This window comes from Neomonachus schauinslandi, chromosome 3, assembly GCF_002201575.2.
Source record: "Neomonachus schauinslandi chromosome 3, ASM220157v2, whole genome shotgun sequence".
Classification (NCBI taxonomy): Eukaryota; Metazoa; Chordata; class Mammalia; order Carnivora; family Phocidae; genus Neomonachus; species Neomonachus schauinslandi.
Window position 1 is genome coordinate 113,042,666 of NC_058405.1, and position 17,336 is coordinate 113,060,001.

At 35.1% G+C, this 17,336-nt stretch overlaps 1 protein-coding gene across 3 annotated transcripts in view; it reads left to right on the top strand.

Annotated features, from left to right (window-relative positions):
• EPC2 (enhancer of polycomb homolog 2) overlaps positions 1-15,843 on the top strand; it is a 123,745-nt gene extending 107,902 nt beyond the window's left edge. For 2 of the 3 annotated variants that reach the window (XM_021702801.1, XM_021702802.1), the window contains 6 exons: positions 750-895; positions 1,006-1,349; positions 10,460-10,596; positions 12,198-12,357; positions 13,299-13,632; positions 14,580-15,843. In XM_021702801.1, coding sequence (XP_021558476.1) covers positions 750-895; positions 1,006-1,349; positions 10,460-10,596; positions 12,198-12,357; positions 13,299-13,632; positions 14,580-14,652 — 1,194 coding nt within the window. In that variant the 3' untranslated portion in view covers positions 14,653-15,843. The remainder of the gene's footprint in view (positions 1-749; positions 896-1,005; positions 1,350-10,459; positions 10,597-12,197; positions 12,358-13,298; positions 13,633-14,579) is intronic. The other variant, XM_044913641.1, reaches the window with a different exon arrangement.
• The last annotated feature ends 1,493 nt before the right edge of the window (positions 15,844-17,336 follow it).

Sequence of the window (17,336 nt, forward strand, 5' to 3'; positions counted from 1 at the left end):
ATTTCAGGGTTTGTGTGTGTGTGTTTAGCACAGAAGAGGTAGAAAGTTATTTATTTACGAGTTATGCTAATGAGAAAAAGAGAAAATTATTATAAAAAGGTAGAGAAATGTTAAGGCCCAGAGAAATAAAGAAGTGTCAGCCTGGGGCGCCTGGGTGGCTCAGTCGTTAAGCGTCTGTCTGCCTTCGGCTCAGGTCATGATTCCAGGTCCTGGGATCGAGCCCCGCATCCGGCTCCCTGCTCCGCGGGAAGTCTGCTTCTCCCTCTCCCACTCCCCCTGTTTGTGTTCCCTCTCTTGCTGTGTCTCTCTCTCTGTCAAATAAATAAATAAAATCTTAAAAAAAAAAAAAAGTGTCAGCCTGACCCATACATACATGCTTAAAGTACAATTTTTGGTTCAAAAACAATTTTCCTTCTGGTTTATATCAATAGGAAGCCTATGCATTACTAACTTTACTATCTCTACTTTTCTACATAGATGTTAAAAGCCATATTTTTCTTTAAAGATGGATTTCTTCTAATATATATTATACCCTAAAATATTAAATTCAATTTCAGTTATTTTGGTGAGGAACTTTTGATTCAGTTTTATAAAGTTTATCTTGTTAATGTCATTTAAACCCCAATTTTACAGTTTTATATCTAAATTTTAATTGCCCTGCTAATGCTGTACTTTATTTTTATCATGATGTAACTTCTCTTCATTTCAGATTTACTCCATGAGTTTTCATTTTATTTCTTTCTTTGCAGCCTCGTTTGGACCAAGCTAACCACTCATTTGAAAATTCAGAATTGGCAGATTTGGATAAGTTGAGATACAGGCATTGCCTTACAACGCTTACAGTCCCAAGAAGATGTATAGGATTTGCAAGGAGGCGAATTGGCAGAGGTGGAAGGTAAACAATTTGTTTTGGCCTGGTTTTTGTTTATAAACTAGAGGGGGCGATATAAAGAAAATGTTACTAAGTTCTTCCAGATAATACTTGGTTTTATATTGTTTTTTCAGGGTTATAATGGACCGAATATCCACAGAACATGACCCAGTCCTGAAACAGATAGACCCTGAAATGCTGAATGGTTTTACAAGCTCTTCCCAAACTATAGACTTCTCTTCTAATTTCACTCGGACCAATGCTTCCAGTAAACATTGTGAAAATAGACTGTCCCTTTCTGAAATATTAAGCAATATCAGATCATGTCGACTACAGTGTTTCCAGCCAAGGCTACTAAATTTACAGGACAGTGATAGTGAAGAATGTACCTCAAGAAAATCAGGGCAGACTGTGAACAATAAAAGAGTTTCTGCAGCATCTGTAGCTTTATTGAACACCAGCAAGAATGGCATATCAGGTAAGCTGTCACTTTGTTAAAAGTATATCATGCTCTTTTTTTCTCCTTAATTTTCATTATCCACTAAATAAGTGCTAAGTGCTCAGGGTAAATTTGGAAGTTTTTTTTTTTTTTTAAAGATTTTATTTATTCATTTGACAGAGCACAAGTAGGCAGAGCGGGAGGGAGAGGGAGAAGCAGGGTCCCCACTGAGCAGGGAGCCAGACGTGGGGCTCGATTCCAGGACCCTGGGATCATGACCTGAGCTGAAGGCAGATGCTTAACCAACTGAGCCACCCAGGTGCCCCTTGGAAGTTTATTTTCATAATCCCACTGAAGAAAGGTATTTTTTACCTTAACCTACTACAGTTTTTTTCCAGCCTAAACCCCATGATTGTGGTTCACATTTTAAACAATGTCCTAATACCTCTAAAACCTGACTTATATTTTGAATATGTGTGCCTGGTATGGTGAATGTGTAGGCAGAATGCATAGGGAGTTCCCTATGGGCAAAGTGGTTATAAGTTGCTACCAGATCTTCATAGCCATAGTGTGCACTTCTTAAACAAAGTTTCCCTTTTTTGTATATTAGCTTTGCTCAGATGTAGGCATTGGCTCTTCAAGAGTACCATTGAACGCTTTCTTTCTGAAAAATGATTTTTTTAAGAAGCTCCCCATGAATAGTTGTAATTTTGTTTGGTAGCTTACCTCTGATTGAGATTGGAGAGCATTTTTCACTTTAAGAAACACAGTGCCCAGATTAATGTAATATTTTTATGACATTACATTGTAAATAATGTATAATATCTAGACAATCTAAAATCTAATTTTGATTTGTTTTCCTCTGCGGATAGTCTTCTCTCTATCACATGTATACAAGTAGGTATAATTATTAATATCCTTATGATATATACAAGCAGTGCATGGTATCCAGAGACAAAACTAGATATGACTTGACTTACACTGTTGATATCCTTCCTTTCTAGAAAACATCAGTATTTCTAAATTATTTCCTGAATGGTGCATTTTACTATGCAAAATTATGTTAAACATCTTTAAAGTGGTTTCAAATCATTTTAGTTTGAAATTTGGTCTCAGTCATGTTCAGTCTTTTTTTGTTACTGGACTGCTTATTTTTAAACTTGACCTAGACATTTATCTGTTTAAAGATTATAGTAGAAAATTGGATTTGTTTGAATGATTAGAAGTTGACATGTCGTTCCTCCAAATTAGTTGGTTAATTTTCTCCTGAGCAAACTTAGATAAGGAAAATGATATCCCATTATATAAAGTTCATGAATCTGTGAAGTTTAATGAGCTTTTGAAGCTGAAATAGATAAATACCAAATATGATTTGTGGTGGCAAGCTTATTAGAAATCTAAAGGTAGGAAGTTGACAAATATTAAGTCAGATTTTTTTTTTTTCAGCCAACCCCATGACAGTGTTCAAATTACTTAGCTGAATTGGAATTTCTGTATCAAAAATTACTCAAAATAATTTTTGCCAAAAGGGCAGTTTAAAAACATTTCAGTGTAGGCATTTATAATTAGATTTGATAGTAGATTGAATTTCTTCTCTAACAATGTGTACCATACCAAAAAAATGATTTTACATTTCATCTCAGCTTGAACATGGCCAGCTTTCTATTGTACCTTCCCAGTAAACTCCAAAAGGATTTGACTTGACTCTTCCAGAAAATATGCATAGGTTGTGTATATTGTTATGTCATCATTACTCTAGATGTATTGATCCAGAATATAACTTACTATAACTTAAATAATTCTGTAATAATTAGCTCTAGAATTTTATGACACTATCATAATACATCAGCATAAAATAAGCATTTAAAGTATCTTAGGCACACAGGCACCTTTCAGGTAACTTAAGTGACAAATATGTGATGTTAACATCATAGACAGTAAAGTTTTTTAATTTTTACCTTTCCCCTAAGATAAAAAAAAATAGTCTTTTTGGTCTGTATAATATATCCTGTCTCAATTTTTTAGTATTCTCAACATAGTGCCATTTCCTTCTTTCTTTGACAAATTTCAAGATTTAAACAACAACTAAGCTACATTAGAATCAGTGTTTTGTTTTGTTTTTTTAAAGATTTTATTTACTTATTTGACAGCACAAGCAGGGGGAGCGGCAGGCAGAGGGAGAAGCAGGCTTCCCGCTGAGCAAGGAGCCTGATGTGTGGGGCTCAATCCCAGGACCCTGGGATCATGACCTGAGTCAAAGGTCACTTAAGCAACTGAGCCATCTAGGTGCTTAATCGACTGAGTTACCCAGGCATCCCAGAATCAGTTTTTAAATAGAAATTTTCAAATATATATTTAATTCTGTTGCTAGAGTAAAGGATTTTGTTTGACATTTTCCTTCTCAGCTGTGATCCTCTAATCATTGAGGCCACAGGGTTTTTGGTTTGGTTTTGTTTTTTTAAATACATTTGTTTTGTTTCAAAATACTAGGCACAGGTATATAAATGCATAATGGAACAAGTCTTTTAACAGCATTTTTGTAAACAGTTGAAAAGCTGTGACAATTTTAAGTACCCATTTGTACCAGTTCTATTCATTACATAGTCCTCTTAGTTCTGGTTAGATAATTTCAGTGAATTCCATTACAGTTCAGTAAATATTGATAGGAATTCCTTCATCAACTTAAAGAGAAGGATGGTAGGAGTTTTTAGAAAGTTGGTAGTTTTATGTTTGATGGACATAGATAAATTGAATTGAACCCTCATCTGTTTTATTTCTTTTAATCTTTATGCCTTGTTTAGTACTGTTGTCTTCTGCTTATTCTTTGTGGAGTTGGTCATGAGAGTGTGTTTGTCTTTAAGAGTAACAAGACTGACACAGGACCATATTTTTACCTTACAGAGTGTATCACTGAGCTAGACAAATTATTAAGTACTGAATTTTCTGTTTCACAGCTGGGAAATCGGAACAAAGAAAGGGTTTAATCAGAAATAGAAATCTGATACACTTGACAGTAATGTTTATTTATATCACAAGTTTTTTAGTTCTTAAAAACACTGGAACTTGAGGGCTAGTGGCAAAGAATTTTATGTTGTTAATAACCTAGTTAATATTTTTCAAGTCATAATCCCTGTGTCCTAAATATATTCTAATTGTTACTTTTGATATCATACTTAAAGGACTTAAAACAAATTGAAATGTATGTCCTAGGTATTAGAAGAACTAAAACTGAAGACTTCATTTTAAAGCAAAGACACATGTCTTATTAACTATTAAGTAAGATCTGTTTTCTTAGTTGGAATAGTCTTCTCAAAGAATAGAAGCAGGGCAGAGAAAGGAAAGATAGATTGTGCTGAACGTGGCAAGTGAATAACCAAGGAAAACTAATTTCACACATAATTATTTGGAATTATTATATGCAAAGCACTATGTTAAGTGTTTAAGAGTTGCAGTTTTACAAGACAATAATCCTTTCAAGGAGTTTACAGCACATGGCAAGGATTACATTCTTTATATAACTAGATGATAAAGTTTTTAGTCATTTGAAACTGCAGATTTATTTATTCTTTTGAGCTGTTGTTCTTAAAACCAGAACTTAAGAAAATGTATTGCACATCTAAAAGTAGGTTTGCTTGGGGCACCTGGCAGGCTCAGTTTGGTAGAGCATGTGACTCTTGATCTCAGGGTTGTGAGTTCAAGCCCCACCTTGGGTGTAGAGATTACTTTTAATATGAAGAAAAGAAGGAAGGAAGGAAGCTTTGCTTGTTCAGACTTGAAGAGCTGGATTAATTTACATTTAACCTTGGTTTTGACTAATGCATGGTTGCAATGAGTATTTTTTCCCCCTCATTTGTCTTCGTATATTGAATAGATACCAGCAGCCTTTTTGACCAGCTGCAAATATCTTAACATTACCAATTTGTAAGAACATCAGCATTTTGGACAGTTTTCCAAGAGAAATTCCTGATTTTTAAATTTTTTCAGTTTCTTTTCCCATTCTTTCTTAAATTGCCATAAAATGTTTGCAAGTGTGAAAATTTTTGAATAGGTAAAACTACATTTTCACAACTGGCTAAGGTACTCACGAGGATTCATTTTTGACTTAGGGTTGCTTCCAGAGGTGTGAGAAATAGATTCAGATTTCAGGAATTAAAATATTTTAGTTTGACTACTAAAGGAAATAATACTGAAATTTCAGTTGTAACTATTTAGGTTGGATATCAGAAGTTTAAATGGGTCTTTAAAGATTTTATTTTTAAGCAATCTCTACATCCAATGTGGGGCTCGAACCTATAACCCCTACATCAAGAATCACATGTTCTAGCAACTGAGCCAGCCAGGCACCCCCTAAATGGGTCTTTATTTTCACATTTCATTTGTTCCTCATTCTTCATCCCCTCACCCTTCATCCCTGACTTCACCTCCCATCTTCACCCTTTGTACCCCCACAGTTTTGCAGTCTATTCATTAGTTTGCCTTTAACTGTGAGAGTTACATTATAGGATATGTATAGTCCTAGACAAATAATGTCAACTTTCAAGGATTGAAAGATTTATCCTCACAGTAGCTCCGATGGTTTATGTGAAGTTTCACCTGACTCCTCTGTAAGACCTACAAAGTTTAAAATAGGTTGTCTGTCTTCCCCACCCCCGTCAGCCCCAGATCTGTCTTTTAAAACAAAAATGCATATAGTCAGCATTGCTTCAATAAAGCATATATTAAGACTTTTGTAACAAAGACCTACCCTGTAGATGAAGATATACTGGATAATATATATTCATTTTGACTTTTAGATAATCTTTACTACCATATTAGATGTTCTTCATTAAACTATGAAAACTTGGTCTAGGCTAGTGTTTAAAAAAATCCATAGCTTCCCAAGAATACAGATTGTACTAGCCCACTTAGAGAAACACTGCATTAAAAATAATTTTAAAAAGGCACACACAAGCACAAAAAATCATATGTTCATACTCTATTGTGAGATGGTCATCCAGAAGATCCAGAATGTGTTTCTATTAGATTTTTCTTCTTAGTTTATCAACAAAACAAAAGTTAGCAAATACATGTAAAGATTTCCCACATACTCAAGAATACTTCTGTGGGCCCATGTTTAAGAAACAGTGATCTAGGGGTTTAGAATTATTAAACCAGTGTAAAATATAGTGGAGATACCTTGAGTATATTTTTGATGGATCACTGTCAGAATATGAGAGGGAAAGCTAATAAGGAATCAGCCTAACAGACCACTATACAGGAACCACGTACCTGAAAGGTGAAAGATGAAATGAGGAATGCCTAGGACTTTTGAAATCAGAATCAACATTCCAAGGATGGTGACAAGTATTCTAACAAAAAATACATGGATTCATCTGGTGAGTAAAGCAGCTGATAAATCTTAGATGGGTAATGAGCCAGATACAAAAAAAAAAAAAAAAAAAGCCAGAAAGTTTAGGGGCTTTAGTGAAAAACAGACTATTGGTTATATACACAAAATATTTAGAAATGCAAATACACCACTAATGTATAGAATGATGTATTTGCATATATAAAGAGGAAAATTCTATAATATGTGTATCCATATTTTATCATGTATTAACCACAGAGATTTGGAAAACTTCTTACTCCGGTAAAAGGACATTTCCCATCTATCTAGATTAGTGAATTATTGCTTCCTTCACAAAACAGTCAGATTTGTGGTTACTTTTATTTTTTTTATTTATTTTTATTTTTTATTTTTTAAAGATTTTATTTATTTGAGAGAGAGAGAATGAGAGAGAGAGAACACCTGAGAGGGGATAGGGTTAGAGGATGAAGCAGACTCCCTGCCAAGCAGGAAGCCCGATGCGGGACTCGATCCTGGGACTCCAGGATCATGACCTGAGCTGAAGGCAGTCGCTTAACCAACTGAGCCACCCAGGCGCCCTTGTGGTTACTTTTAAACTGACAGGACTTATAGGGGTGGGAGAGCGTAGATTTATGACCAACATAAATTTCAGTTTTATGCTAGCAACTTAGGAGCAACTAGTGGAAAGAACTTGGCTTGGCCCTAAGCAGGAGAAGCAGATTGGTTTCTGTTTTGTATGTTCCCAAGTCCCCTTTTTGCCTCTACAGCCCCACCCCCCCCCAAGGCTGGGTCCCCTCTTCTCTATCTCATTTCTAAACAGATTTCTTCACACTATAACTGCAACCTTTTCCTGACGTGTTTTAACATTTGCCTTTTGATGACTGCAAATCAGTGTACAAAATAAATTTCTTGTCAAAGTATTTGAGTAATTTATGAAAGGAAGGATAATCAGTAGAGAAAGAACTCTTAAATTACCTACCAAGTTACTTACCTCTACCTACCATTAAGTCAACCCTAAGGATGAAAATTCACCAGTGTGCCTCTGCCATTAAAATAGTACAGTTCTTACCACTTTCCGTTCACCCTAACAAAATGAAAGGGTGTTTTGTATGTGTACCAATTCTGTGCCACAATTACTAATTGCTCTTTTTGTCTAAAGAGTTAAAATAATACTAAACAATGCTCTAGAAAATTCTGAATGAGGAGCATCAGCTTCTTTTCAAGCACAAAACTTAATAGTAAAGAAAGAATTAGATGTCAAGAATGAATATAACATGCTAAGACTGAGTTGAGGGGAAGAGAAAAAAAAATAAATGTCATTTTCAAAGCATTACCATATTATAGAATTAAATTGAGTTTATATCAGTCATTCCCAACCAGTAATGGGATCAGGGATGAAATTTTTGGCATCAAAGTTAGCCTAGGTTTAAAAAGGTTAGGAAACACTGAACATTAATTTGAGTAATTTGGATTGAGTGTTGTTGGGGTTTTAATGAGTTTTCTATGGGGAAAAGGATGGGGTTCCTGAGCAAATTAATGGTCTCAACAGGACAGGGCAGTAAGTAGACATATCCTCTCTTCCGCAAAAGAGGCAATCTTATCAGCATTCCTTTTTAATTTATATGTAAATCATCATCCATTCATAAAAAGCAAGTAGAACACCTATAGTTGGCAATACTTTGTTAGTCATGGATTACCAACCGAAAGTAATTTTTTTAATTAAAAAGTGCTTTGGAACTTTCTACTAATTTAGGTATATAGTTATTCTGAATTAGATTTCTATCTCACTCATGATTTTCTGAATTAAAAGATTTTGGAGAAGAAGATTCTCAATGTTCTCATTTCTCTCTCAGTTTTGAAATAGCCATTAAAAGTATAGTCACTTAATTTGGTTTATTCCTCACTTAATCACTGTAACCTCCCACCTTTTCACCACAACAAAAAAACTTAGCTGTAGATGAACATAATGCTGGATTTGAGGGAGTAGACCATGCTAACACCAGATTCCAAGTCCATTTCATTTGAATTGGCACACTATACACATAAGACTTTAAACAGATTTATTTGGGTTTAACTTAAGATTTTTCCTTCCTGCGTTTTATCTAATAAACTATTTTTCATCTCTTTCCCAAGGTTTTCAAACAGCTGGAAATTCATGAATACTTCACATTTTCATTTGATTTTGAAGATTGTAAACTTAGAATTAAAAATATTGTTTTCATTTAAAAATAGAACACTTGCAGTGAATTTAACATGTGCAAACAAAGAAAAACATTTGATTTTGTTGGTAATTCAGTAAGATAACTAATGTGTACTTCAAAAATACAGGTAATATTAAAATTTTAGAGTGAGCACTATCGTAGCCCCAGGTCTTTTACTCTTCTAAAAATAAAATTGCTATCTAAGAACTGTTTTTCCTTCATAGTCCAGTACAAATTTTAATGATAATGTTGCAGAACAGAAATGAAAGCATATCTAATGCTTTGTCCATCTCTGGGGCCTAACTCCCTTTTCATAGAAAATAGGCTGTATTACCATCACATTTTTTAAAATTTCTGATTTGTAATTGTACCAAATGGAAAACTTGGGGGTGGGGGGCTAGTTAAGTAACCTAGGTTGAGGGTGTAGTCTTCTAGCCAAACCCCTTTAGGTCCTATTGATTTGATTGCTCAATTGCATTTAAAGGTTGACTCATATTAGTTGGTATTTCTTTTTATGTATCTTTTCTTTCCAGCTACACAGCAGGACTTTATAGCGGGGGCCCTTTTAGTTTATTTTGCCCTGTATTCTCTTAACTCTTAAGGTAGCACTCTGCATCATCGTATATAGTAAATACTTGCTGATTGAAAGAAATAGTTGGGAGAGAGCAAAGAAAGCAATGAAGAAAAGTAGAGCAAAATTACTCTAGTAGTAGATGTATTCTGATGGGACTTAATATTTCTTGATTTTGATAATGTACTACTATGGAAATAGTTTTGTGTCCTCAAGTCAATTTATCAGTGATCTACTTGAAAATTAGTGAATGAAAGTGAAGAAAAATGTTTCTTAGTATAACTTTTTCTTAGCTAATCTTGTAAACAAAAGTTTTTGATGTCTTATTTTTACTTGAAATCTACTAACTTCTGTTAACAGAGCATAATTGATTACATCGGAGGATACAGTCTGCCTTTAATTTTCTGAACAATTCTCTGATTTCTAGCCCATATTTATATTTGCGTTTAACTTAAAATTTTTATTTTTATATTTTGGGTTTAACTTAAGGCATTTTAGCATTTAGCATTTAGCAAATCTATTGGCTTAAAACTCAGTTAATGGTTATACTAGATGAACATCTTTGTCCTCTACTCTGATTTGTAATCAGAGAAAATGTCCTAAATGGAAACCAGAAATAAGGATCATTTATAGTCTTCCAGATGGTCCTGCTTTCTTACTTAAGGCTATCACTTAATCATTATTATTGTTTATAGTAATAAAAAGCAAAGTTTTTCTCATTATATAGTTACCACGATATAGTGAACTAAGAGTGATCTCAAAGACACTAAGTCTGAATAAATGGTTAGAATCTTCATGTTAGAACCATGTTATACAGTAAACACTACATATAGGAACTTTTTTAGCATGTGACATTAGAAGATCATGGATATTAGCATAAACCACTTTGGCTTTTTATTGGGTTCTTGCAGATATATGATTTGCAGTTGCTTTTCATCTTAATTATGCAATCACTTTATATTGTATTCTACTTGTGTTGTTAAAAGTACTTTAAAACATACTTATTTCTGAAATGAGTGTCCTTTACCAGTAACAGGGGGTATCACAGAAGAGCAGTTTCAGACACATCAACAGCAGTTAGTTCAGATGCAAAGGCAGCAGCTTGCTCAGCTTCAGCAGAAACAGCAGTCTCAGCATTCCTCGCAACAGACACATCCAAAAGCACAGGTAAGCTTGTCTTTTCATCATGATTATGTTTTTTTTTTCCCCTTTCATAATTACATAGTTTTGTTCAATTTTAGTCAAGTCACAGAGGATAACCTTGATAAAATAAAGGAAGTACTAGAGTCAAATAAGGTATTTGTAATTTAGGAAAGAAACTATGTTGTTTTAAAGAGTTATTGAGAATTTGTGGAAGGAATTATATGCTCTTAGAACTATCATCCCCACCCCTACAGCCCTCAAAACTTAGTTTTTTCTTTTTTTATTTATTAGAAAGCACGAGTTGGGGGGAGGGGCAGAGGGAGAGGGAGAAGCAGACTCCCCACTGAGCAGGGAGCTTAGTTCAGGGGCTTGATCCCAGGACCCTGGGTTCATTACCTGAGCCGAAGGCAGACGCTTAACCAGTGAGCCCCCCAGGCGCCCTATTTTTTTTTTTCCCCAAGAATATAACTTTCCCACCCCCTTCTTAAACTGTGTGTTTAAGTGCCATATGGATGTGCCCCGTGGGCTAAGAGGTAATTCCCTTGAATTGTGCAGTAAATCTAAACAACATAGCCCCTTGTCTCTTTGAATCACTTTCCCCTGAAGAAAAAAATTGCCACCAGGTGAAGTTTTCCATAGGCATGATTAAATGAATACACTAGGGATAAGAATAAAAATACCTCATGATATTGTAATTGCCAAAAGAAAGTAGCCCTGCAAACACCTTGATATGAGCCCTGTAAGACTTACTTTGAACTTGTGGCCTCCAGAACTGTATGAGGATAAGGTTCTATTGTTTAAGCCACTAAAAATAAAACTAATTGAAAAGTATGTTTCAAATTTGAGCCATCTGAAAGAAAGACATCTAGTGTTTTAGGTCTTAAGTTTTGTTGCTTCATAATTCCAAAAGTAATTCTGAAGGAATAACTGAGATGAGCTCAGTCTTCGTTGTATTCTGTGAGATCTCTTAGGCCAGCGTCTGCTGATGGAAGTTCAATTCATTCTCAGGGGATCACTAAATACGCTAACCTTGGAAATCCTGAATCCAACAACATGAAAATCTCAGTGACATCAGGACCCCTCAGCACTCCTCTAGCATCCAGGTGGATTTGGGACTGTCCCACAAATTTAGAGCTATTGGCTGTTATTAACAGCCGACCAGTTTCATAGAGAATCAGGAGGAATGGCCATTAAACTTTGTTTGCTTTTTCTGAATCTCTTGGGTTGCTAGCCTGCTGCAGGTTTAGGCCAGACATGTTCTTACATTGTGACAAAAATGATGGTTAGTTCCTTTGATTTCATGTTTTCCATAGTATCTAGATTGTCAGGTATTTTTAAAGGCTTTCGTTAACACTTACTGGAGAAATCAGTAGACTATTAAAGGTTTGAGGTTTTTAATTCCCTAGTTCTCCAAAATAGTTGCTTCTTCCCAGTTTTTAGTCATTTATTTCCCTGCTTTCATATGCCAAAAATAGTCTGTGGAGTCCTAGATCTCTTAATCTAAACACCTCTAACTATTCAAGATGAAAAAGGCAACTGCCTTTTGGTTTGCCCATTTCTTTAAATAGTCACGTTCATGAAATCACATCTGAAAAATTGAGAGTTTAATTTCGTTTATCTTACAGGGCTCAAGCACCTCTGACTGTATGTCTAAAACACTTGACTCAGCCAGCGCCCACTTTGCTGCATCCGCAGTGGTCAGCGCACCTGTTCCGAGTCGCGGTGAGGTAGCCAAGGAACAGAACACTGGCCACAACAACATAAATGGTGTTGTCCAGCCTTCAGGTAAGCCTGTGGTTTCGTGTGGTACTTTATTAGCTCAAAATTGTAACTCACTGATTTGGGATATGGCTTTTATTTAAATGCAAGAGGAAAGCATTGTACAAGAAGTCAGTCAGGACTCTTCAGAATTTTTATGGATAGGTGTCATGGAATAGCTGAATGTTTTCTAGAATTCACATAGAGCCTGCTTCCCTGTCCTCCTGCACCCACTAGATACATTCCTGTGTAGCACTTCCACCCTGCCTAGTTTTATTCATGTACTATCAGTTGCCTCACATCTTAGGAAACATATTGAGCTAATCGCTAACCATCACCATGGAATTAATCCATGCAGTGATAAAAAGGCAAAATGCAATCCAGGTTGATCCGGGGTTTGAAATTGGGTTTACCATCCCACTAGCACATACTCATCAGACTGCTTTCTCTGACTCCTCCCCTTGAAATACAGTATTGCTCTGGAACCTTGTCTGCTTCTTACTACCCTGAGTCCTCAATGACTTGCTGTTCCTATCAGCCTTCAACTACTACTCAGACCCTAGGCTTTTCCACTTGCTTTTAGATCTACATATGATCCTGATTGCCTCTCCTTACTGATTTCTTCTTGCATGTGTAAATTCTGATAGAATTCAACTGTCATTTCCACATGCTCTCAACCTCCAGAGAGGACCTCTCTGCCCCGCGATTTCCTACTTTCCAAATAGGGATGCAGCAGAATACTTTGTAAAGCCTTTTAATGCAGGCCAATAGAAAGATCTGTCTTTGGGGTGGTAACAGGTAAGTATGTTGTGATCAGGAACTCTCTTTGGAGAGGCCAATATGTGGAAAATTAACTTGGTCTTTAATTAGTATACCAGTGTTTGCACTTTTTATTAAACTCCTGATTTTTTGAGAGTTTAATTAATGTCTCATGATATGAATTGAATTATTTTCCTTTCCTCCTTCAGGAACCTCTAAAACGTTATACTCCACCAATATGGCTTTATCATCCAGCCCAGGGATTTCCGCTGTACAACTTGTAAGGACAGTTGGCCACACCACTACAAACCACTTAATCCCAGCATTGTGCACAAGCAGTCCTCAGACACTTCCCATGAACAATTCCTGCCTGACAAATGCAGTGCACCTCAATAATGTCAGTGTTGTTTCTCCAGTCAATGTGCATATCAATACACGGACTTCAGCACCATCGCCAACAGCCTTAAAACTTGCCACAGTTGCTGCCAGTATGGACAGAGTGCCAAAGGTTACTCCTAGCAGTGCCATCAGCAGCATAGCGAGGTGTGTGTGTGTGTGTGTTTCCTGTACCGTTCCATCCCTCTCTGCTGGCTATACTGTGGGAGGAAAAAGACTTTTTTTTTTTTTTTTTTACTGCCCAAGCAATAGATGTCCCCTTATTGACTTGCTTTTTTAACACATACTGAGATCTGCTTAATGTAGAGCTCTGTGACTTAGACTGTTTTGCTTGAGGTCACTAGTAGGATGTTTAAATGCCAACCGCAAGTATAAAAAACGGGGGGAAAAAAACATCAAATTGAAAACCATCAGACCCCCCAAAAATACATCAAAAAATATTTTAGAAGCTTCAGTCTTCTGTTACTTTTTTGTAGCATAGACAGTTGGGAAGGTTAGAGGAGTTGTTGTGTTCCCTTCAGTATTATACACAAAGGGAAAGTAAGTTATTCTATGTATATGTTAAAATTGAGAATATTCTGGGATTAGCTAAATCTGTGATAATGTATTTCAGGGTATGTTTTTATATTTCTTTCTGTGATACTAATACATGAGAATGGTGAATCAGAAAACAGTTGAGGTGCATGAATTAATAACTACATGACCTTAAACCTATAAAATTAAACTATAGTGGAAAGTAGGTAATACTGTGCTTCTAATGATTATTCTTTTTGAGCATTATATGCTTCATCTGTTGTAAAAAACTTGGATGGTCTTGTGTTACATTTCATGAGTAGCTTGTCATTGGCTTCTTTCTACTGAAATATTATGTCAAATTACTGTTTCCTAAGTAAACAGTTATAATCAAGTAATTAGGAATTAATAGGATTTCTTACCTGAAAAAAACTTGTCCTCATTCCTGTATAGGAATGATAAAAATGGGAACTATTCTTGTGAAATACGTGTTGTAGTTACATAAAAAGTGTCTGTAAATACTGATAATATCATATTCTAGAGAGCATTCATGTTTATTTTTACTCTTTGCCTTTTTTTAGAGAGAACCATGAACCTGAAAGATTGGGCTTAAATGGAATAGCAGAGACAACAGTAGCTATGGAAGTGACATAACCTAAAACATGTGGCTTTTGACCTGTGCTGATGGTGTGCAGTCATTCATATTCCAGCTGAATGCAAAAGGCGACACTCTGTGGATCACGGAGCGTAACAATGGACCTAAATGGACTACAGTATATCGGATATTAAATCGATATATGATGTATATTTTGTAAAATTGGGAAAATCACTACCTTGTAAAATAGTTTATTTGTATCATCAATATTATTTCTGTTACTTGAATAGTAGATATTCATCATCATGCTTTTGCACTTGAATTTGCAACTGAATGGATTTTAAAAAATAATTCTTTAATGGGATCATGAGCATGAAATGGGATCCTGCATCACTTGTTTTAACTATTTATTTTGCCATGTTTACATTTTGTATCTTGTAAAAATAAATCCAACTTTGTGTCTAAAAAGTTAAAGATTCATAGCTAGGAAATGAAATTCTTGTAATTTTTTTCTAAAGGAACTGTAAAGTTTTCACTTGGTTCATTTTGTTTCACAATTTGACTAGATGGACTTTTTGGTAAATACTAGTGGCATTTCACTGTCAAATATGAAGTTCAAGGCAAAATAGTATTTTCTATTACTGTGCAGGGGAAAGGGATGGATCGATACATGCAAATTTAATGTAGTAACTCACTTTTCCATATATTTTGAATGTATATTTCTATTTATAATACCAGTTTATAAAAAATAATTACACAGGAAAAACGGACTAGGAAAAATTATGCATCTAGCACATTTAAACTGTGCAGATAAGAAAATTTTTCAAGGATTACATTTTATCTGAAGACTGCATATTTTAACTGGCTTTAAAACTGTAACACACCACATAAAGGATATTTTACCAGGTATGTATTGCATCATATCATTGCAATAATTATTGGAAGTCTAGATATCGAGCCATCCCAGGTGTTGGGAGGGGGGGAGGGTTGTGGCAAGATTGTCTTTTCAATTTTGGAGAGTTTTCCTGTGGCTACAAGGCAAGTAACGGGTTGGAAAAAGTCTGACTGTAAGCGTTGGACACCTTCATAGTGTAGTGTTTTAGTGACTTTTTTTATACGGTTCTTGTAAATTAGATACGTGTAGTGGTGTTTCAGAATGTTTGTTTATGCACTAGTTCAGACAACTTTCCCTGTTACTTGTTCTTGATAAGTGAAAACTGCAGGGAAATAAAAATACATATCAAAACATGGACATGCTGCATATGTGTTTATTTCACAATGTGCACACAGCGTAAGTGAAAACTTAAGGGAGATGATAGCACTTAACAGCACTTTTCATTTTCACAGTGCTTTCCAAGCATTAATGAAAAGAATTATAAGAAGCTCATCTGTGGGCACTATTGGGTTTCAGATAATCCAATATAAACTACCTTTGATATGAAAAGTTCTTAAAATATTTTACGGAATGTAAGCAATTTGCAGTATAACATTCATTGAAATCTCATAAATGAGCCTCATTTTATAAATAAAAGTTTAGAGTAGAAATATATTGCAAGGGGGTTTTGTCAAGTAAGTACTGGGAAATGTAAATATTTTTAATGAATATGATTAAAACCATTTCAAACTTACATAATTTTATACTTTACATTTTTTATATCTGCAGTCCTGAAAGTTGTAAATTGATATGTCAGTTGAATTAATGGGCCAAGGTTTCTGCTGAGAGTGGTTTTTATTCAGGTCCTAAATGTGTAAAGCAATTTATGGTCAAAACCACAGAAAAAAATAAATTTAATTTCTTCATTGGTTGTGACCTGATAGGATCCATGCTCGTTTCTGCCATACTACCTCTGGAGTTACTCATTGCTGATGATATAAAGGAAATAATTTTGATTTGATTTGTATTACGACTGTGTTCATTCTGCTTTTAGTTGGATGTATCTCCTTGCTATTAAGAACTTAACAACTTTAGTGCCAATTTTGGAGAAAGCTTTTTTTTCCATTTTACTAAGTAAAGCATGAAGTGAATTTGCCTTATGTGATATACATGTTATAAATAATTGAAGTAAAACAAAAGAACTATCCATTTGTACGGTTTCTGGAGATGTGGCAAATCCAGAACTTATCAAAGACTGGTGACCAATTTATTTGTTCCTTTTGAAGTAAAATAGAAAAATAAGCCTTCCTTATTTTGGTGGTTGTAACTGTTTCACAGATGACATTTCAGTTACTTGCATGCACATTTTCCCAGTGCTTTTCAAAAACTTTTAAGTGACAAAATACTTTCACCTTATTAAAAAGAACCCTTTGTCTTTGCACTGGCCCTCCACTGAGCAGTACCACCATATCTTGGTTTTCTGAGGAAACTAATGTTGGTAGTTGTAGTTCAGTAACCTTCCAGAGACCTTGGAGAATGTGGGTTTTTTGTTTTTGATGGGATCAAGAGTAGGTTGGGTTTTTGGTGCTTTTTTGTTTTTAAACAAAAGAGTAACTCTCATGTCCTGGGGTATCTTGTAATTCGAAACAGAAATATTTATATAAACTTTTAAGATCATCATTATGACCAGTTATTACGATGTGGCTCTAAGTATATTTGAGGATGTTTTGCATATCTTTCTTTTGTAAAAGACCAAAGGAAAAATAAAAATATCTGGAGGGCACATTTACCAAATTACATACATCACACACACACTCATAGCCCCCCCCCCCACGCATACATTCTTTTTTAAAAAGAGGGAATACAGTA